The sequence below is a fragment of the Thunnus thynnus genome, chromosome 1 (assembly GCF_963924715.1).
Source record: "Thunnus thynnus chromosome 1, fThuThy2.1, whole genome shotgun sequence".
Classification (NCBI taxonomy): domain Eukaryota; kingdom Metazoa; phylum Chordata; class Actinopteri; order Scombriformes; family Scombridae; genus Thunnus; species Thunnus thynnus.
Genome location: NC_089517.1, coordinates 6,037,595 through 6,060,887, shown reverse-complemented (window position 1 = coordinate 6,060,887; position 23,293 = coordinate 6,037,595). Strand labels below are relative to the sequence as shown.

Genomic DNA, 23,293 nt, shown 5'->3' with positions numbered 1-23,293 from the left:
ACACTGTTTTAAAATGTGCTATATAGATAAAGTTTATTATTATTTTTGTAATCAGTATTAATTTATCTTTAGAATATAGAAAGGAAACTCCAGGAACACATTTCACGTTTTCAGAAATACCAATGATAGAAAATCCAAAATAAAGAAGCTACAGAAGCTGCTAGAACAGCCGATTGCTAGCTAGAAGAGTTTTAAATAGCTAGTTGTTATTAATACATCTCATTACAGCTACATTACAGCTAGCTAACATCTTGAAAATGTATTCTATCTTCAGTGAAGTCTCTTGTGACTTTTGGAGTAGCAGCTCCAGTTTAATGAGAATTATCCACGTAGTTTTCCACCTCCACTGTTTAAAACACTGCAGTTGTGTGAATGAGGTCAATGACAGTTATACTGATGTGACATTTACAGATGACAATGTGAACATGTCACATGCCAAGAAAATAAATGTACAGAGCGTATAAGCTCGGTCACATTTTCCTCTTAACCATGTGAATCAAAAAAACATCACTCAGTCAGAAAAAGTTACCCTTAACTTAGAAGTGTTTGACTGACAGCTGCGTGTTAGTTAGCTTTCTACCGACGTAACCATAAGATAAACATCTTACTCATCTTATCTTCCTTTTTGCACAGAAAATCAAAAAAATCACTGATTAGACGAGAAAATGACGAGCAAAAACGTCTTCATAAAAAAGGCATTTATAGATAAAATAAATCTATAAAGGCTACTTTTAATGTAACCGAGGGTGAATAAAGCAACGAGGTAGATGTATTCAATCAATCTCGTTGACATTTATCACCTTCTAAACCAAAATAAGGTTTTCAGTCACTTTCGGCTCTACTTTTAGCAAAACCCTGCTAAATCAACTTACATCTGTGCTAGTTTACAGCCGGCGTAGAAACCAGATGTCAGTGTCAAACACTTTAACTTAAGCGTAAAACCCAGAAGCTGACAAAAGTGCAAAGGAGAAAAGAATCGATTCAGTCGTCTTTACCTTCCTCGTCTTCAGTTGTGGAAAGTGAATAGAAAGCATAGAGAGGAAGAACAGAGACAAATATGTCATGGTGTCATTTTATAATTACATGTAAACATCTCCTCTTAACTGACTTTGACATATATTATCTCACGCACAGTTACATTTTTAAAAAATTATGTAAAAATATGTATGTGACATACTTTATATTATGTACTTCTAAATGTGTACAAAATATAAGGCAAAAAATATTAATATGTATATATTAACAGTGCATTTCAAACATATTTCCACTATATTAAGAAGAAAATTTAATTATTGTAGGAAGAAGAGCAGCTTTGAGATGACATGGCTGCTTTTACCAAAATCAAAAGCGGTGACACAAGAGCTAATTTTGTCAGGTCAAAGGTCACTTTCATGTCTGTTGTGTACACAAAGCCTTTCAAAGTCACTAACTGTGTGAGGTGAAACTAAAATAGTACATTTACATACAAATAAAAACATATTAAATCATTGTGTGTCATAATTTTGGATAAAGTCTTATAGCCTGATTATTTTGTTGTGAATAAATAAATCAAACATTTCTGAGTAATGGTCACTTACCCTCGTACTGATCCCTGAAATGTAAAAAATAAGAAATTCAGAGATCAATCAGACATGAAATCCTTGCTGACGGTTTCTTTTATTAATGTTAAGACTCATCAAACCACATCAAACAGCAGCGTGTGTCGTTACTGACAGAGTCGGATTCACTTACACTTCCTCAACGTCAGACATGGTGACAGCAGACTTCACACCTGAGGGGAAAGACAAAGAGCCCGATGAGTTGACAGGATTGAAATAGCAGCAGAGAGACTGTGTCGATATGAAAAGGTTAATCCACACAGAGACAGTTGCTGCCAGTTCACCTGCTCCAGTTTACTTGTAATTTCCATTAAACTGTACTTAGAATAGAAAAGCAAAGCAAAGACTTTGAAGAGGGAGGATTTGTTTTAGATGGTTTCTGGCAAAAGTTTCTGCACAGACAACAGGAGGTTGGATCAGTTTTATTTCATAGTATTTATATTTGATTCCAACACAAACTTTTACACAAAATATAAGATACAATTTGCAGTATCATAATACACCTGCCCTCTTCTCCAAACAATAACATAAATAATCTAAGACAGTCTGCCAGTACTTTCAACAATCATTTGAGACACGTGTGCACACATCAAAACACACTTACACACAACCAGAGACAGAAAACTAAACATTGACATTACTCATTTTATTCATATTGTCCAAATATGTGATTTCTATACATTTTCTTAAATTGAATAATACTTGAACATCATTTGAAACGATTCCCCAGAGAATATCCACACTGACACACTGAAGTACACATCCGCTTTAATCCTACATGCATGGGTTTCAAAATAAAATTTCCCTCTGTGATCTTCATCACCTGATCGAAACACAAGCAGCATCTGTAAATTTTCAGGCAATAATCTGTCACTTCAAGGCTCCGATGGACATGAATCATCCTGGTTGAATCATCAATACAAGACCTGAACAACTGTGTATGAAAAGATTTGGTTATTTGATGAAAAAAAAAGTCTGAGTACATAAAAAAGTTGAGGAGAGAAGTCAACTACGACTCCAGAGGCAGTTTGGTGAGACACATCCAATCACAGATCTTAAAATTGTTTTTCATGCTCCTCTAATGGCAAACTTAATCTAAACATTACACTTTGTACAAACTTGATAAAACATCTCAGTCAATTTACATCTCAGTGTCTGTTTCTGGGTCAGCTTTGCATGGATTTAGGTGTTGTGTTTATTCCCATGTGCAATGACACACCATCCTAAATTTGCTACGGCTCTGACTGGCATCTTTGTCACAGCAACAGCTGCTGAAGCTGAAACCAAGCGATACTCACAAACTCTCTCTTAAATTGTTTTGAGGATATTAAATGCTGGACGGCATGAAAGTAAAACAGCAGGTCTTATTGTCTGTCCTGAAAATGTCCCTACAGCTATAACAAATTATCTGGAGTCTCTGTCCTCAAATCTCAGTACCTATGCTAGCAAGGCCCCTTTACACTGTGTGATTTTGGGCTGTCTGAGATGAAAGTTGACAATCGTGAGAGAAATGTAGTGGTCGTCAGTAAAAAACAGTGTCCTAGATCTCACTGTGAGATACGTCCAGCAACAACCAGCCAGGAGCTTTGGTGACCAAAAACAGGCTGAGGCAAAATTCTGACCGAGTCAGATATTTAGGACCAAGTTCTGTGACTGCTGCTGCCACCCACATCTACAAACCAACCAATCAGAATATGACATGAAATGATAAAGAGTATACTGGGCAGTGTGACATTTTGTGAGTGCAGTTTTTTGAATAAAGTTGGCTGGTGTTTGGACGATAATCTAGTGCTCAATGTCGAAGGAGGTGATTGCCGACTTCAGAAGGTCACAGCCTCAGAAAACACCCCTCAGCATCAGTGGCTCCACAGTGGAGAAAGTGGAGAACATCATGTTCCTTGGAGTGCAGGTCTTGGGTAGACTCACCTGGTCGACGAACACCGACAGGATTGTCAGACGGGCCCAGCAGAGACTGCACTTCCTTAGGAAACTAAAACAAGCAACACTCCCCTCCTAACATTCTCACAACATTCTCCAGAGGCACCGTTGAGAGTGCGCTGACATACTGCATCTCCACTTGCTACTCCAGCTGCAATAACAGTGACACTAAAGACCTGCAGAGGGTAGTCAGGGGAGTTAAGAAGATCGCTGGAGTCTCCCTGCCCTTTACTCAGGACCTCTACCAGTGCCGACGCCTTCACAAGGCAATTAACATCGTCAGGGACCCCCCACACCCTCTTCACAAACTCTTTGATCCTCTACCATCAGGCAGGAGGTTCCGAAGTATCAGAGCAAGAACCACGAGAACGTGACTAACAGCAGCATAACTTCATATAAGACTCTTAATTTGCTTGTTTTTCGCTGGATACCCGTACTGAACACGTTTTCATACTTACTCTACTATTGTTTTAACTATTTTAAGTTGCACTCAACACATCTTAGATATGCAGGCTCAGGGACTGTGTTGCATAAGTGTTTCTTGTATTTAGTAATAGAGATTTATGGTAAAATGACAATAAACTTGGGTTGATTTTGATTTGATAAAGTTTTGGGAGAAAACACACTTGACTTGACTCCATGACGCACACAAACCAAAACGATGTCGGTGACATTTAAAAGAAGTTTTTGTGACTTTGCTGCATTTTCAAAACATCAGAGCTACAGATGGATGACGAGCCGATGACACGTCTCTGCTATCATTTACTTTTTTTCTATTTCCATCGTAGCTCTACGATTCGCCACACATTCATCTCACAATCTGACAGCGTCAATCTGACACACAATCTGACACAGACGTTTTATCGTAGGCATCTCACACAATGTGATACGCAATAAACTTATACGATCGTTGCTGTCGCACAGTATAAAGGTGCCTTCAGCACAACCTCAGCCTTGTAGTCTTGTTCTTTGTTTGTGAGTACTTGTAATGAAAACCATTAACAGCAAACCCTGTGGATCATCCAGAGGTGATTTTTCCAAATAAAACCCACAACTAAACGCAACATTAGATACCTCTAGGGTTTAATATAAATCATATAATTATGTTTTGGTGTAATTTGGATGAACTGACCCTTCAGTGTGACATGTTGAAACATTTATATCACTGGCTCACCTTGATTTGAAGTGAAACCATGACTGCTTTCCTGGATTCAACAGCAGCTTTCACAGATCATAAAAGTTTCAAAGAAATACAGGGAAACCCCCTCTAATCAGTGTTGTTACAAATGTTTCTACAGTGTATGTTGAAGCTCAGTAAAAGTCCCAACATCACTGCCAATTAAGTCCAAGGGGGTGAGGAGCAGCTCTGTTGGAGCCAAAGTGGGAGGATTTCTACTCACTGTATATACAACTATATCATATTTGATATATATAAAGTGTCTTTGGATGACTCCTTCACACTTTGTGGTGGGCACAGCTGCAGAGGACTCAGAGGATTAGTTCTAGATCGTATTTCTACCCATCAGCTGAGGAACGGTGTCCAAATAGCTGCTTTAATCCCTCGGCTCGGTCCAGCGGGAGGATCCTCTGCACCCTGTCAGCCAATCAGCATCAACTTCCAACAAATGAGCTCTTTGATCGACTGACAGCAGTCTCACCTCTGTGCATCCAGCGTTCACTCAGTGCATACCAACACTTCATCACTCTGTATATTTAGTGGATGGTCACTTCATTTCTTCAGTATGAGAACACTGAATGCTGAGAAGTGTTTCTGAGTACTTATGAAACTAAAACTCGGTGCTGAAACTGAACGACTGATGAAACAGGTGAAAAAAAGCATCCTCAGCCAAACGAAATCAGATTTAGATTGAAATGATAATATGAGACGGATTCACAAGACCATCAGTGTGGTCCGGAGAAAGAGAAGGTGTTAGCTGGATGAAGGATGGTTATTCCACTTCTGACAGCAAACAGACCCTCCTGTATCATCACTATCTCTAAATCTCATGTCTCCAAAATGTCAGACTAGAATTCAGGTCGAGCTTTGCGGGCGTATCAGTTTAAAGTTCAACATACTGACAAGAGGTTACAGGAAGAAAATGTCTCAAGTTTTTTGGTTAAGATTTCATAATTTGTATATATTCATATAACAGTTAAAGAAAAACATTTAGAGGAAAAAGTGATGCAGTTATTGTGCAGGAGAGGCCACAAGTAAAGCAGAAATCTGCAACATGATGCTAAATCTGTGAAGATGCATGGACGTCATGTACAGATGTTCATATACAGCTGCCAACATACTTATAGTAAATAATGTTAACATGTACAGTCTTAAACTTACAAATACAGAATATGCAGGAAGCAAAGAGGAAGAGAAGCCAACTTTCAACCATGGAAACAATAATAAATATCAGAAAAGATCAATCTGTGTGGTTTCATAATCAAAGAATGAGTGTCTTTTGTTTTTTTTGTTGTTTTTTTGATTGAAGACCACCGATAAGGACAACTTGTAGTTGTGCTCTTGGAGGAGTGCACATTGACTACCCATCTGTGAGCTACCAGTATAGTGTCCCCAAAATTATATTCATATTGCAAGAGATGCTTTATATCCAGTGCAGCTATGTTTAGTAATAAAACAGGAGATGATATTTGGAAGTGAATGTGAGTGAAGATTTTGAGAGATTTGTGTAAACTGAAAAATTGACTTTAAAATATATAAATCAAATTATTGTGAACATTGTTAGAAACAATATCAAAGAGAAAGGAAAACATAAAAACTAAGTTTACCGGCAGAATTTCCATTTATCTCTGAAATTCAGAGTTTCCCTTGGTTTGGACAGTCTGAGCTGAGCATCAACATCACATAAAGTGATTTAAATTTATAGAGCATTTGGCATATTTCATATACTATCTACTAATATTACTACTACTTACTACTATGTACTATACTGTCTTACATATATATGTTAAACCTTTGATTGATGAAAAAGGGCTCCTAACTTTCACTACATCTTTTCAAATGATGATCTATGTCTTTAAAGAGTCCATAAAAATGTAACTAGTCATTTTAATTTGAAAGCTTCTCATTAAATTACATTAACTGACATGTTTATTAACCTGTTAATCAAACTGTGGTGACGAAACCGGACACCTGCTTTTCAACAAGACTGTTAACCATCCCGAACATAAACTACACATGTTTGACACGTTCAACCGCAGCAAAACATGTCTATGTATATTTCAAAGTCCCTCCTGAGGTTACAGCCTGCAGCGTCGGAAAAAAGACGCTGATCTGTGTTTTCTCTATTACGACACCTGATGCACACAGATGCAAAAACAAAACAAAACAAAACAAAACAAAAACAACTAAATCCTCAACCAGAATCTTAAAAAAGAGAAACAAATTGTCAGAAAGATGTTGTTGTTGTGCTGAGGAGTGATTTCAGGTCTGTCGTCTTACCTCAGAGAGGAAGAGAAGTTCCTTCAACGATGAAGATGAAGGTCTGTAAGAATCTGCAGGCTCCGCTCAGAGAATAAGTCCTTGTGTTATAGTGAGACTTGAGCTCATCAGTCCCTTATTGGCTGTGGGATGAGAGAGGTGTGCGTGTGTGTGCGTAGTATATATGTTTGTGTGTGGAAAAGGTGGGGAGAGGAGGAGGAGGAGGGTGGGGGGGTGGTGATGGGTTGTGGGGGGGTTAGTGATGACCCTGGAGAAGGAGATGGATGAAATACTGTGGATGGAAGAGGAGGGCTCAGGTTTTGGAAAGGAGCAGCTGAGAAGCTTCTGTTGCTAAATTTACAGTGATAGAAGGCTGAGAGGGGGGGTTACACATCAGCTTGGCATCCAGACAATGGAGGGAAAGTGTGTGTGTGTGTGTGTGTGTGTGTGTGTGTGTGTGTGTGTGTGTGTGTGTGTGTGTGTGTGTGTGTGTGTGTTTGTGTGTGCCAGCTACATCATCAACCAGTGAGTCAGTCAATCAGTCAGACACTCAGTCAGTATAGTGTTGTAGAATAATAGATTAATAATAGAACTTGACTAAAAACAGGATTGTTGCAACCAAACTTTATTTTAATGTGACTTATGGATCAATAGAAACAGACAAAAACAAATATTTATTGAGATCTGTTTGTACAAACCAGTGCTAGCTTCATTTATAGCTAACAAGTCTGACAATTGATCCAAAAAGCTACAACAATAATTCTTGCTCTGTTATACATCCAGAAAGGTCAAAATATACAGAGTTGGCCTGACTGATAGTGGTGTGAAGCTCTGGGGTTTCTGGAGCAGTTTTCACATACAGTTCAATTTACAATTTCATTTTTCTTTTAGCAGATGCTTTTATCCAATGTGACGTACATCTGATAGTTGATACAACACAAGCAAGGACCTAGTCAGGAGAGAACAATGTGAGTGAGTGCCATAAACTAAATTCAACTCCGATAGGATGTAAGTGCCAACGGGCAGTGCACAGAGGCAGATTAGAATAGTACCAGTCAAAAGTTTGGACACTCCTTCAAGATTCAAGATTCATGATTTAGTTTATTGTCATTTTCTTGTTCATTTGCATACACAAAAAAAAACAAAATGCTGTTCCTCCCAGCCCACAGCAGTGCGACAACAACAGAAAGGATAAAGATATACTGTATATCTAAAAAATCCCTTTGACTGGTTGGTCTCAACTTTAGCAGTACCAGTCAGGTTCAGTCTCATTTGGTCTTAAAGTAGTGGGTTTAGGCTGGACTCAGGTCTCAGTTTCAGGCCTGTGGAGGACTAGTTTAGCCAGTGAGCAACACTGCAGGCAGATTTTGCTTCACTTCAGCAGAGAAGATCGAAGGATTTGCTAACAGACTGTAAAGGTTAATTTTGTGTGTGTGTGTGCTTCTCCAGCTGCAGTGGTGTGCAGAGATTGTAAGAATCTGTATTTTTAGCAAATACATAACATTATATATTTCCTAAGTTACAACATTGAATAGTACTTAAGGGGACACATTCTACATCATCAAACAAAACCATAGTGCCAATTTGCACCAAATTCTGCCAACACAGCTGATTTTCTTTTTTTTTTTTAACCTTTATTTATTCAGGGGAGTTTCTCGGAGAACAATGCTCAGAAGCACCCTGATCACATTCACAGTTACGCATTCATATCTGGAAGCTGCACAGTACAACCATAGTCTCAGTGAGCAGCTCCACTGGAGCAGCTGGGGTTAAGGGCCTTGCTCAAGGGCACCTCAGTGGTGGTAACGCCCACCAAGATTTATCCTGCTGGGCTGGAGGTTTGAACCTGCAACCCTCTGGTCATGAGCGTGCTTCCCTAACCTTTAGGCCACCACTGCCAACTCCAACAAATCCTTCAAATTAAATGACAAAATATGTCAATAATTCAGAGCAACACACAGGATGACATCATTTTTTGTCTTCCAAAACTGTTACAAATCTACAGTCACCCTCAAGGCTGGATTACCAACCAGGCAAAGCAGGCAAGTGCCCGGAGGCCCCAAAGACCCCAGGATCATTTGGGTCTATATAATCTGATTAATCAAAAATCTGTTAGAAATTTGCACCACTTAAGTACAATATAAATATGACAGGACCTCCATCCTCCATCTCGTTGTCCTGGTCTTGAAAAGAGACTCTGTGTCAAAATCTAGCTTTAAGACCTTAATTATTTTTAAAGTTTATATTGAGCTCATTTGTTTTTAAGTTGTGTTTTAGTGTATAAAATTTCAGAAAATTCTGGAAAATGAATCATCATTCCTAAAATCATTATTTACTGAAGCTCAAGTTAACATATTAAGATGATTTGTTTTGTATGACAAACAATAAAAAACCCAAAGATGTTAAGTTTACTATCAACTTGGAAAAGAAGCAAATATTCACATCTGAGAAGCTGCTACCAGAGAATTTTTTTTGCATTTTTGCATTAAAAATGACTTAAATTATTAATCAGTTATCAAAGTTGTCGCCAATTCATTATCTGTCACTTGATTAATCACCTAATCATTTCAGCTGTAGAGTACTACCATGTATAATCAGGGTTGGTTGGGGCGCAACAACAAACTTGTACCCCAGGGCCCCATAGGAGGTTAATCCGGCCAACTCCTAATGAATGTTAATGTTGCTAATTGTTTGCTAACATGTTGCATCCATTAACAACTTTGAAAGTTGGTGGCAGGCCTGTTGGCTGTTTCTCTGTCAGCTCATTTGAGCATTTTGGTGGCCAAAATTTATTAATACAGCTTTAGAGATATGTTACATGTAAACCATCTTATTAAATGGTTGATGGACTGTCAAAACACCAAGGATGGAAATAGAAACCTCTGACAAAGTCTGATATGTTGCATTTTTGAGTGTTGTCAGTAAACCTAAACCAGTAACATTTATTAACTTGATACAAAGGAGCATAACTTTCTAAACTTGCAGACTGCGCTCAGATTTGTTGCTGGTGTTTATTTATAGGGGTGTGCCCGAATACAAATACATTATCCAGCAAAGCACAAATAGTGGGTTTTATATGAATATTTGTTTCATACAAATATTTTTAAAATTATTTGTTGGGGGTGTTCCCCAGAGATAAAGCTGAGCTACTGACACACGTGAAGTGCTCCCAAGGGACTCTCCATAACCTGTTGTTTCCCTTCTCCTTTCCACAAAGTTAGGTTGTAAAAAATAGGCAATAAATGAAAAGTGCAAAGCAATAATCGCTTTTGAAGTTCTTCCCTACACGTTACATACTGTGCTGTCTCTGTGTTATGGGTGTATAAATAGGTAGAGGTCTGTCTGCATTGAGGCGATGAGTTAAGTTTTAGCTCAGTAGTCAGTGCAGTCCTCTATGATCTGGGAGACTCCAGTTCAAGACCCGGTGTGGGGACCTCCTTCGTAAGGTAGTTTATTCATGAACACTTATTGTAACACTTTAATTTTCTAAAATTAAAAGCGTAATAAAAAAACAAAAACAGGATTTTTAAGCCTCTTTCCACTTTTATTTCAATATAAATACAAATAATTTTTCTGCCTCAACAAATACAGATACAAATACAAATACTGGACCATCTGCACATCCCTATTCATTTATTAGCTGAGATACCACCTGATCTACCAACAGCTAGCTAACCTGTCAATAGTTTAGTGCAGTAAAATGCAGTTTTATTCAATACAAATGACAAAATTCACAAAACTATGCTACACCGTTACATATAGTTGAAGTAATTCTTATCTGTTGCTCCTGGGAGCTGACAAGTGTAGCGAAAGTAGTGATTATCTACTTCCAGGCCCACTTCCTGAAGCTGCCTCCACAAAAATAAATTCCCAAGGTAATTAAGTTTTATGAGGTAAAGTGACACTGTTTGCAGAACAGACGCTGCATGGATACACACGTTAATAGCAGCAGTTAAGAGCGGATATAACTGAGATCAAATTACAAGTGTGCACTATATGGACATCATATCAAGTACTGTATAGGTTCATAGTTTTTCAAGTCAAACCTGATTAAAATGTTGTACAATTGTACATAGAACAACTTCAATTTATCTATCATTTTGTCATACAGTTTTCCATACTGTAATTTTTCTATTTTGGTCTAATCTGTACACACAACATCTACTTCATATCTGTCTGTCCTTACTTTTCCTATGTCTATTGGAATCAAGGAATCAATCAATTCGAATCAAGTCTAAGGATAGAGGATGTTGTACAGATTGTAAAGCCCCATAATGAAATTTTCTGTTTTATGATATCGGGCTATATGAATAAAAATTTACTGACCTGACTTCACTATTAGTTTTGGTTTTGAGAGACTCACGATACTCTTGCAGCCTCTCGCTGGACTAAAACACAGTCTAACGGATCATTGTTTATGCCTTCAAAAGGTGTTTCAAATCACCTTTTAGGAAACGAGAAGCTCATGATATAGTCACACAAATGCAACTGATAAAAAAGACAATCTCAAACCATGTTTTCAGGACTATTTGTCTTAGCTACACAATCTGGGTCCACACAATCTGACTTTGTGGTTCTTTGTGGTTCTTTTCTCCAAACCAAATGCATGATGTTGTGCATAATTAACGATTATGGCAAACACCAAGTTTAAGGTCAAAAGATAGTGATCCATCCTTGTGTGCTAGATGTGTGGTATGAAGGGCCTATTTGTCTTATCTGCTTACATAGTGGGTGTCTCACCGCTGAGCTGCTGCCGACAAAGGCGGCCACCTTCCCACAGGTAGAGGTGGCTGCCGGCTGCCTGTAGGGGCTGCACCTCAACCATTTCCAGGTGGCCTGGAAACCCCCATCTGCCCCTGCAACGCGCACTGAAGGCAACAGTTTTATTTTTGGAGTGACCACGGGCACTGTGGCTCACTCCCTAAGGCTCCAGTTCACTTCAGGATGAGACGGCCCTGTGGCACTCTGAGCTGGGATTAACAAGCAGAGAGCAGTTTGTCCCAACAGCCGCTCGCCGAAGGTAAACCAGTCAAACTCAGTGTCTGTTGATTGACAAGCTGGTGGTACTGCAGCGTGTTCCTGACCAGACGGCCAGGCGCTAACCTGCAAATGCTGCATAGGATTTGATATTGGAACGTGCACGATCTGAAATCTTAAACGCATGATGCATATCAGACATTATATCCATAAGAGGAAAAGCTTGTAATGCAGTGTTTACCATGTTGTGTTATTGCACAATTGTGTTCTGTTCTTGATAAATGTAAGCATGAATCAGCGATAAAAAAAAATCTGTACACCAGCACACTGATTAAACTTTCCCCCCTCTTTTTGTGCTGTTTGTCCACTTTTAGTTATAAATGGTAAATTAATTCATTGTCTCTGTACCTCCCTCTTTACACTGAACTGTTATTCTTTGCAGCCTTTCGAGCAAAACACTAGCAGCACCTATTTCCACCTTCAGGTAAGTGCTCCCTAAACTTATCATCTAGCAACCTGATGATTAATAAAGAGTTCTGCCTCCATTTTGTTTGATTGAGATCTTTAAATCTAGATTGGATGAGGTCATGGCACAGTTTTTATTGCAAAGCTAATCTTATACTTTCCTCTTTTGAGCTGCTCCAGTGGAAGCCTCCCAGATATCCAACCCCACCGCCTTAAAAGGGGGACTTCTCATATGTCAGCTGGCCTACATGTCACTGTGACTGTAGGAGTCACTTTGACAACGGGGATTCATGTTTACTCAAAACCAAACAAACATCTCGCAGTGTTTAAATTTCATGAGAGAGACAACTATTTCTATCATGCTACTTCTATTCATTCCTTTTTCAAGTCAGAAATTGAGAAACTTTTATAAAATACCTCATTAGGTGTAATTATCCCGCTTCACTCGGACCAAGCTGTCTTGAACATGACATTAATAAACTTTTAAGAGAACCATTGCTCCGAAACATGAGGCTAAGCTCACTGTCGGAGCAGCTCTGAGAGGATTTGGGCCTCGGATTGATTTCCAGCAGACTGAGGCTGTTTCTGTGAGTGTAGGACAGCAGGCAGCAGGTGTGCGGTGTCAGAATGTTTGCTCTTATTTCCCTCAGACTAAAATTAGACCATGGACCTTTTCTAGTGTCACCCAAAGATACTCCAATATTCAGGCAGAAAGGAAACAATTCAGCCCATGTTGCCACTCTAGACAACCAAGGACATTATGTAGTAAAACAAAACCAGTTACCTACTAAAAATGTAATCACAATTGAATATTAATTATCTTTTGTGATAAAATAATATCATGTAAGCTTTCATGCAGTCTGTGCCTCAAGTTCTTTCTCTTCTCTCCCTGCTGAACACATCTAATATAATCCTAGGTGCAGGGGAATGTATGTTACATTTATTGTCAGTTAATTATGCTTCTGATCTCTGACCTCTTTCCTTTTGTTTGCTTGTATTGTCAATGACCAAGGGATTTAGACCCAATTTACTGCTGATCACATTTTAATGTACTCTGAAAATGAACATTAGTTAAATGCTACCACCCCTCCTTCCTGTGTGAACCTGGTTACCCTCCTGTATGTGTCAGTCAACTCCGTTTGGGTTTACTTATACTGCCTGCAGAGGTCATTTTTAAATCCGACAGTCTCCTTGAGATACTATTTTCATAAGTAGTTTGTCATCATTTCAAAGAAGCCTTGCCATAAGCAACAGCTTTACATGCCTTTCTATTTCCAAATGTGACGCTTCTTGTAGCCATGCAGCATCTTCAGGACTCAATTAAGAGTTTTGAAACCTGCTAATGAGCCCGTTGTCACGAGAGCTCATAGTTTCTAAAGCCAGCTGCAGACTTGTTTCAGAGCCATTAGCACCAGTTAAGTCAATGCATACAGTAAGCAGCTGGACATACTAAACTAGGAACACAGTGGTAGATGATGAGCTCACCTACACAGTAAAAAACAATGGAAGCAAAGACCAAAACTTCATGACAGGATTGAACACCAGAAATCCTTTTAAAATTGTTTTTATTTCATTGTATTAAAAGATAAACTACTACTGAAATACCTCAACATATTATTCACAGGATAAAATATGTGTCCAGTAAACAGGGAAAGGTTTTTGTAAAATTATGACAAAGAATGACAGAGTCATTTGTAACCTAATGATTGAAATACAGAGAATGATGAAGTGATAGTGGCTAAAAGTTGTGCAGTATTAAAGATTTCCTTTTTCAAAATCCAAAAGTCCAGCATGTATTTTACAAATCCTCATGGAACTGTCCATCTGAAAAAGAAAAGAAAAAAAAACATTAGCATTTTTCTTGTCATCTAAACAAATATACTGTATATTACACTCATTATTATTTTTTAAAAGCATACTGAGTGATTATTTGGCCAGCTGCTAGCATTAAATATCTACTTTCTAGCCCGACTTTTTTTCACAACAAAACTCTTGTGAAACAAGATTTCCAGCTGCTCAGCAATTGAGAACATCACACCAGGCGAGCAGCATCTCATCAAATTCCTGCTCTGAAGTCTAAATAATCTAGTTCCAAAGCAAATGCCAAAACAGTTTTATCATCAAAGTCATTACCAAAGTGATGTGTAACCTCTTCATTAGACATTCTGTTGGATTTAACCTTTGATTTTCTCTTTTTAGGGAAACTAATAAATTACTAGTATTGACGTCATATAATGTTAATGTTTGTCTTATTATCACTAAAATATGACAGGCCCCTTTTGATGAGTAATTTTACTTTTTTAAATCTGCTTTATTGTTATAAAAGTCACTTTTTGGTTGAAGATAAATAGACTGATCTGTATCATTCATTTTGCAGAAATCTGTTATGCTGATGGAAGTAAGCTACAGTAACGGGCTAGAGCCTGACCTTTCCCAGCAGTATCCTCCGCCCTTACTGCCAAAACCAGGCAAAGACAATGCAAGGCTTCAGAAACTCAAGAAAAAGAGAGCCAGGAGAAAAGGTAGCCTTTCTCAGACACCCATCCCTTTTCGCTCCTGTTTGTCACCTGTCAATGAAGCGAGCACAGACCTTGAACACAGTGACGAGTCCAGCCCACCAAGGACACCGGATTCAGTCTACGTCGCAGACTCTTCAGTGTCCAGTTTCCCATTTGGCTCCCTATACAATCACTCTAAATCAGCATTCCCTTATCCTCAGAGCAGCCCCTATGAAGAAACTGGCAGCTTTCCCTCTCAGACCTGTACAGCTCAGATCAAGACTTCTGAAGAGAAGGTGGCTCCACTGTATGAGTACGATTGCTCCTCGTTTTTATTTGATGATGCGACTCCTTTCATGATGCCACCTTCAGCTTCACCACCCCCATCATCACCTGAGCAGGTCCCAGTACCAACTCCTCCTTCTGCTTCCAATGTAACCATGACACCAAATTCCCATGGGTCAGTCACAACAGTCCCTCCAGTCACTGTGTCGCAGTCCAGCCCTAAAATATCAACTCACAGCATGACTCTATCCCCAGCCGCCCCCAACTGCGGCCAAATCCCGGCACCTTCTCAAGTTGCAGACTTACCTCCTGTACCAGTGCTGCTATCAGTTTCAAACACCCAGACGCAACCTTTTATTCCCAGCCAGAGGGAGACAAACGCCAGTTCAAAGGACAACCCTCCAAGCCAGACATCATCATCTTGGACTGCCACTAATGGCAACTTTGTTCCAAGCCAGATGTCCCCTGATATAACAGCCTCAAAAATATCACTTGTTGAAGCAGTGAAAGAGAGAAGGCCTGATGCCCCACAGACCAGGATTTACACGTCAAAGGCAACTTTTTATGAGATCTCTAAACCTCCCTCCATGCAGGAACTCACAGTAATAAACCCAACCTGCCAGGAAGCATCATTATCGGCTGTAAACCAGGAGAAAACTGCTTTGTCAGTGGTGAAAACTGATCAGAAACTATCTGTGTCCAAGACCCAATGTGGAAGATCTAAAACTCCCCCTTGCACACCTTCAAGAGTATCCACCCCCTTCATTGAAATATCAAAACCTAACCCACTTTTATTTGCTTCAAGTCCTGCTTTCAACTGCTTCCCTGATTTACAAGCTTCTGCTACTCCCAATGAGGCTCCTAAACACAAGCCAGTAATTCAAACTAGCGGTATAAGTAAACCCCTTGCTGCTAAAGAAGAACTGAAGTGGACTGATGCTAATCACATTACTCCCATCAAACAAGCTAGCAATTACAAAAAGAAAGAAATTCAAAATATTCAAAAGAGCACATTAAATTTAAGCTTTGCTAACACTGAGCTGTCCCCCAAGGAGAATTTAGCATCAAGCATTACTGAACCCGACTCCGCTGTCACTAAACCAACACTAATAGAACCTGTTACCCCAAACCTAAAAACAGACCAAGATCCAGACAGTGAGGCTTCACATTTGCCAAAGGTTCCATCATTTCTCTCTACTGTACCAAAGACTTCAAATCTTAGCCCTACAAAAGTGATTGTACAAGCACCAACGAGCCCAAGCCCCCTGTCATCCACCTATCGTCCGCCTGTGGTCAAGGCACGCAAGTCCTTGTCATCACTATTGGAGACTCAAATGTCATTAGCAACCTCAAAGTCCAAATCCCGATCAACGTATTATGGGCTTACTCCAGCCGAGTATGCTGCCTACGGTGGGATTAGGAGTATCGCATCACATCACAGCCCTGTACCCTGCAGGGTCAACGAAACCTCTTCAAACAAAACACAGCCAGATATAGCTGTAGATGTCTCAAAGTCTGATGCAACAAAACAACTCAATGGACATCAAGATCTTCTCTCTTCGATGGAGGTGTCTGCTGCTCACATTTTACAACCTCTGTCATCTTCAAAGGATTCAGAGCTTCCAGCAGAGCGGATGGTCAAACATAGCAAAGATGTGTTTGAGGAAAGTCGGTCTGAAGCTCACAGTATTGGAATGCAACCGGTTAAAACATCTAGTGTGGACTCAATAAAACCTGAGCTTCCCCTTGGCTTGGTACAGAAAAGTATGCAACAATCCACAAGTGACGTATCCACATCAAAAGCCTCATACTCTGAGGCTCCAGTACCAATACCTAAAGCAGGTGAGGTACACACACAGAGTGTGGCACTGTTTCCTATAGAGACAGCTCTAAATACAACTCAATGTCTGACCAATAGCAGTGGTCTGTCTAGTTTTTCCTCACCATTAGTGAAAGTAGATTCAAATGCAGAAACACAGCATATTGCAAAAGTCAGAGATGTCATAGAGAATGGTGACAAACTTGAGAAAACATCTACTATTTCTCAACCTAATATAAACTGTAAGGGAGAATCCAATGTCACAAAACTAGAGTCAGGAAAAATAGAGACAGCTCCGATCCAATCTTACCAAACTGCCAGTGGTGTTAGTCTGTCAGTAACCAATGGTCTCAATGTTCAACTCACTGCCAAGCCTGTAAAAGATCTAGTTGATGGCAAAAACCTACTTGTTCAATCTCCTGCCACAGAGTTAAAACCAGTGCAAAATGGTGCAATCATTTCAGGAATACAGCAATCCATCAAACTAGTTTCAGAAACACCATTGCACTGTAAAGTGGCTACTGAAACTGTTTTACACAAACAAAAGGAAGAGTTTAACCAGCATATCAAGGCAAGCAGTGAGGTTGTTCTACCCAATAAGACAAACATGGGGTACGTTTTGCCTTTTATGAGTGCTAATAAGGAACATATCCTTGACCAAACAAACACTGAGCCCCAAGTCTCAAATAAATTCTCTAAAAACCAAATTATGACTACCACAGGATATATGTTGCCACATGAGCCTGTCACAGCATCTATATGTTCTGCAAAATCCAATATCTGCACAGTGTCTTCAGATGAGCAAGGCAGCAAATTAATGCAACAGCTCAGCACAGAAACTCAAATTTACAGACACAGTGAAAAAGTAGACAATAAGATCTTTCAAAAATCTTCCCAAGCCCCAGTTTTACCAAATCCAACTGCTGTAAATACTGTCTTAATAGATAAACCTACCACAGAAACCAAACTACCTGACCAATCCATCATTTCAACCAAATTACCCATCGTTTCAGACATTAAATTCCCCTTAGGGACTGACACGTCAAACTTAGAGACAGACCAACAACCAGCAAAAGAGCCCCCAAAGATACACAAAACTAGTGACAATGTATTTCCAAACAGCAGCATGCGACCCGGTTTCAAAGATAAACTTGTTCATGAAGTAAGTTTCTACCCAAACAACAGCAGAGCTGTAGTAGAGTCTCCACGGGCAACTGAAAATAATCCAAACATCCCTGTTAAAGATGCAATACTGTCGAGCCAACCAAATATAGAAACCACACTCCCAACTTATAATAATACTGACACTAACAGAGTAAGCAGCTCAACAGTAGACAAAGAAGTGCATCCACAGCCTACCACTGGACGAGTAGGTCTATTGACTGGTAAAATACCAACAGAGTGTCTTCCCACCATACCTATTATAGCAGAAAACATTCAAACTAAATGTGTTATTGAAACGAAAAATGCTTCTAATCTTTCAAATGGAAACACCATACTGAACATACCTAGTGGTGAAACCAAACTATCCAACAAATCATGTGCAGGATCACTTACTGTCAGCAAGTCTTCCACAAACATGGTTTCACCTGGAAAACCAGGAGGTGTAGACGCGATTCAACATGGCAGAGCAGTTAAAGAAACTGCACAGTCAAACAAATCAAATTTGGGCAGCAATGCTCACAGTATTATTGCCACTGAAAGCAACCCCCCTAACAAGCTTTACACAGAGGCTGTTCTGCCAATGATGACAGACCCAGCAATGAGCGGTAAACCATCATTTAATACTGCACAGGTGCCGTCAAGCCCTACCATCAGGCGGGTCATTCCAAAAAGTCCTCAGCTGAGATCAGAGAGACCTGACAGTCGATCTGCAACAAAGCCAGTCATCGATGCACAATTGGTTTCTGGCTCCGTTGCCCAAACAAGATTAAACTCAAGAGCAGGCATTAAACAGATTGACCCTGAGACATCTGCACCTCAAATTACTGCTAAAACTACCGTAAAAGAACAATCCTCTATCAAGTCAATTATAGACAAAACAACTTCAACAAGTCCCCACACACAAACTAAAAGTTCTGTAACATCACTGACTGAGACGAGAATTTCCTCCTCTTCTGGCTATGTTATGGCAAACATACCTAGTATCAGTGTACAACAGCAATCCACTGCATGTCAAAACACTTTGTCTGGAGATAATGTTCAAACCTCTGTGGATTTAATTAGCTCTCAGACTGGAGTGAAACAGATAAGGCAATCTGTCACTGAAACAAGGAAATCTATAGACACAACTGTTCATAGTGCAAATGCTCAAACCCTCTCACACACTGCTTTAAATAACTATGCTGCTACAAATATTCATCCTCTTGCTGAACCCATCAGAGATGTTAAAGCCCCTCTTAGCCCTCCAAGAGAAATCAGACACTTAACCAGACCTTGGGCTGCAATAAGAGCCTCCCCACTACCAGAACCAAGAGTGTGTAATACCCCTATACAAACATATACTCCAACCTTACCCCAGACCTCTAAAACTCCTGTCTCTTTTAACCATACCACAGAAACTAAACCCTCTTCAGTCATAATGAAAGACCACACACAGATTCCTAACACACCTACTAGCACTCAACCCTCTGCTAAGTTAATCACAGAGAGTATTTCAAAACCAGAATTAAAACAACCCACAACTAAGGACACTTCAGTTATGACTAACAGTGCTGGCATAAAAGTACATTCCCAAATGCAATACGTAAAAACAAACCCAAATTCCAGTGCAGAAGGAAAACTCCCCTCACTGAATACTAAAACTAGCACTACCATCCATACTACTGATCCTGTTTTAACCAGTAAACCTGCTCTTAAAGCACAACCTCCTACTAAGCAGGTAGAAACAAGACCATCCTCTGCCACTGTAGAAACACAACCCTCAGTTGTAGAAACCCCTGATCTGGTACAGATTAGGTCGCACACCAGTAATGTTCAGCCTTCGACAGAGCTACCAGTAGAGAGCACATCTCCTGCAAAGCCAGCAACAGATACTGTCATGAAACCATCCATAGTTAAAGACGCTGTGACTGATTCTGCCACTCCTGCCTCTCTGCCTCAGGCCTCAGTCTCAGTCAAAGCTCCATCTCCAAACAGAGGAATGTCACCGCCATCTCAGCAAAAAACTGGACTCACAGACAAGGATGTTCTGAAGATCAAAACTACACCTGCAACGACGGAAGCCCCGGCAGTCGAACCCTCCACGAAGTCAGCGACATCAACTGCATCTTCAACTGCTGACAAAAAGGTTGTTACAGCAGAGAAATCCTCTTCATCCACTGAGCACAAAGGAGCCCTGAAGCCGAAAGGCCTTAAGGGTATGCTCAGCGGATGGACACGGCTCAAGAAACACATGGTCGTTGAACCAGAAGAACCTCCATTTCCAGAGCCAGAGGCCAAATCTCAGGATGATTCCAGTGGCAGCAGCGAAAAAATAGATCAAGTTGGTAATGATAATTTGTTAGTAGACCAGTGTGCCAATCAGGAGGTTGTTGATAACAAAGATAGTCCCAAGGCACTGAAGATGTGGGACGCCCTCCTCTTTCAAATGTTCTCCACCAAAGAGAAAATCATGCACCAGATAAACACGGTCAAGAATGATTCAGACAAGAAAAAGGTCCCAAAAGAAAACCAGGCAGAAGTTCCTTCTTTTGTCAATCGCCTGCCAGTTTTACTTTACAGCCCCCGATTTGACGCCAGAAAGCTCAAAGAGGCGGCAGCGAAGCCACTCACAAAAATAGCAGCAGTGTTTGAAAGGGGGCTGCTGAAACGTAAATCTCAGGAAGACGAACAAAAAGACTTCAACAGAACAGCCAGAGGATTTGGCTCGTCAAAAACTAAAAACATGTAACTTAGACTGATACAAAAGTATGTTTGAGATTGATAAATGACATGTGATTTGTAATTCATTCTCTTGATGAATTATGTAATTCATCAAAACCATTTATGGATTACTGCAACAGAAAAACTGATCTTTAGGAGGTAGATTATACTTGAGGGGAAAAAGGATTAAAAGTGTTGATTACTGCATAATCACCAACTATTTGACCCAATACTGGAGCTAGAACTTTTCCATGTTCTTTAAATTTAAATTCATACTGCAAAGAGTGTACAAAGTTTCACTCTGTAGTTGCTCAAAGAAAACTCAACCCTTTACCATAAATATATATTGATCTGTCTGATATTTTCATCAGTTGTGGTTATTTAAGTTGTATAAAATAGTGTTAGTTTTGGTAGGTTTTAGAGGTCAAAAATATTAATATAGATGTAATACAAGGGTAGCATCTTTGCACTTTTCATAAAATCAAATGACAAGTATGTGATTTGATAAAAAGTAAAAAGCTAAGGCAAAGAAAGAAAGGAACACTCTGCAACTCTACTTGGTTAGATCTTTTTTTCATTTGATGATGGATGTAGTGTTGAATGCATGTACTGAAGATACTAAGATTGTTTCATTTGTCATGCTCTTTTTCTATTTTTCTAAACAAAGTAAGGTTTAGTGTTCACCGCTGGTAGGAAGTTTTTAATCTATGTAATATATAGAGCTTTTACATTCCTGGAACAACAGGGCAGGTGGATTTTGAAGGAAGGAAAACAGAAATGGTGAAGGTCTAGACAGATTAAATAGCTTCTGCAAGTCAGGTATGGATAGAAATGTAGCAGGGGATGTCTGGGCTCTCAATCAGGGCAGGAAACTACAACCACACAGGCTGGAACATCCTGGGACTGGGCAATATGGAAAACTATAATGGTAACTATAAGACCTTATTTTAATGTCAGTACATATGACTGCGCAGTATCAGATTTGTTCTATAGGTATTTGGTTGATGATCAATGTCAATCTGTCAGTCAGTCGGTCCACCTCTTTGGTCCAGACCGAAATATTTCAGCAACTATTATTGAAATTGATTGCAATGAAATCTTTTACAGATATTCACGGTTCCCAGAGGATGTATCCTAATGCCTTTAGTGATCATTTGACTTTTTGTTTTAGCGCCACCATGACATTCACATTTTAGGTTTTGAGTGAAATATCTCAAGAACTATTGGATGAATTGGCATGAAATTTGCTATGAATATTCAATATCCCTGGAGGATAAAACCTAATGACTTTGGTGATTTTCTGAATTTTCATCTAAAGCCTTCAAAATTCAAATTTGTCCCCTGCTTTTGTTTATGACCAAAAACTTGCAAAACTAATGACTTTCCTATTCCCAATTGCACTTTGGCCTTATTGCTAATTGGCAAATGCTAGCATGCTAACCAGCTACACTAAGATGGTGATTCCAATAAATATTACCTGCTAAACATAAGCATATTAGCATAGTCATTGTGAGCATTTTAGTATACTGATATGCTAACTACGTGGCTGTACACCTTTAATCTGGTCTCCATTCGCTTATGCAGTAATAGGAAGTCAAACTGCATTCTCAAATGTTTTGAAAACTGACATTATAATTGCTTTTTTTTACCATCACATCATACATTGCCTAGCCCTAGTGCAACTAACTGGAACAGAATTTACAGTATTTTCAGTTTTCAATAACAAAACATCATCATCAAGTTATATATTGTTCCAGAAAGTTGAAGATCCATTATTTTCATCCAGCAGTGATGATATGATGATAATATTTGCAGACAGTTTAACAAATAAACTTGCTGACTTGCATTGCTCTGCTGGTGGTAATTTCCTGCTTTGTGGTGGATAGTCCAGGACTTGTCAACCGTATTACTGAGTTTAGATTGTAATTTGGAGGTGAAAACGAATGAATGATGATGATTAAGGTGATGAGGCCATTGTAGGAACACAGACTGAAGGAAAATGGAGTGATAGCTGGAGAGGAAGGACAGATGTTAGATGTGGTGTGTGATGTCTCACAGGTTTGGAGGATTTTGCTGCTGCCACAGCAGGTGCTGTAACTGTTTTGACCTTTTTGTCTCAATACTCAATTTTAAAAAGGATTGTTTTCCCCCAGACAACCATCATGATGTGGAATTTCTTTTAGGTTTAAGCTAGCTAGCTAGCTAGCTAGCTAGTCACAGCCACATTTATTACACTGGTGACTGTAATGACATGATTGTAACATGTTTTTCTTTACTGTGTGATTCTTTAAAATGCATAAATTTGAATGTGAAACTCTTGTCTCTCTTGTTTTGTTTTGTTTGTTTTTTTATAACAATGCTTCAAATTCTAATTCAAAAACTTAAAATTCAGCAATATTTCCAACAGAAGTAG

At 39.4% G+C, this 23,293-nt stretch overlaps 2 protein-coding genes and 2 long non-coding RNA genes across 5 annotated transcripts in view; 2 read left to right on the top strand and 2 right to left on the bottom strand.

The window, feature by feature from the left end:
* Window positions 1-1,576: 1,576 nt before the first annotated feature.
* LOC137199346 (uncharacterized) lies at window positions 1,577-7,164 on the bottom strand. The gene is made up of 3 exons (XR_010931775.1): window positions 6,994-7,164; window positions 1,732-1,771; window positions 1,577-1,591 (listed from the first exon to the last, which is right to left on the bottom strand). It is a non-coding gene; the product is annotated as an uncharacterized lncRNA (long non-coding RNA).
* A 4,689-nt stretch (window positions 7,165-11,853) lies between these two features.
* Window positions 11,854-14,861, top strand: LOC137198994 (uncharacterized). Its single transcript, XR_010931720.1, has 3 exons — window positions 11,854-11,992; window positions 12,392-12,433; window positions 14,792-14,861. It is a non-coding gene; the product is annotated as an uncharacterized lncRNA (long non-coding RNA).
* LOC137198781 (non-muscle caldesmon-like) overlaps window positions 13,963-23,293 on the bottom strand; it is a 34,439-nt gene continuing 25,108 nt past the window's right edge. For both annotated transcript variants that reach the window (XM_067612768.1, XM_067612845.1), the window contains one exon: window positions 13,963-14,238. In XM_067612768.1, coding sequence (XP_067468869.1) covers window positions 14,213-14,238 — 26 coding nt within the window. In that variant the 3' untranslated portion in view covers window positions 13,963-14,212. The remainder of the gene's footprint in view (window positions 14,239-23,293) is intronic.
* Window positions 16,901-23,194, top strand: LOC137198913 (proline-rich protein 33-like). Its single transcript, XM_067612969.1, has 2 exons — window positions 16,901-17,039; window positions 20,120-23,194. The coding sequence occupies exon 2, from the start codon at window positions 20,159-20,161 to the stop codon at window positions 20,906-20,908; it is 750 nt and encodes a 249-aa protein (XP_067469070.1). The 5' UTR covers window positions 16,901-17,039; window positions 20,120-20,158; the 3' UTR covers window positions 20,909-23,194.

Coding starts and splice junctions, on each gene's coding strand:
- LOC137198913 (XM_067612969.1), top strand. CDS start 20,159: ATGTCACCGCCATCTCAGCAAAAAACTGGACTCACAGACAAGGATGTT.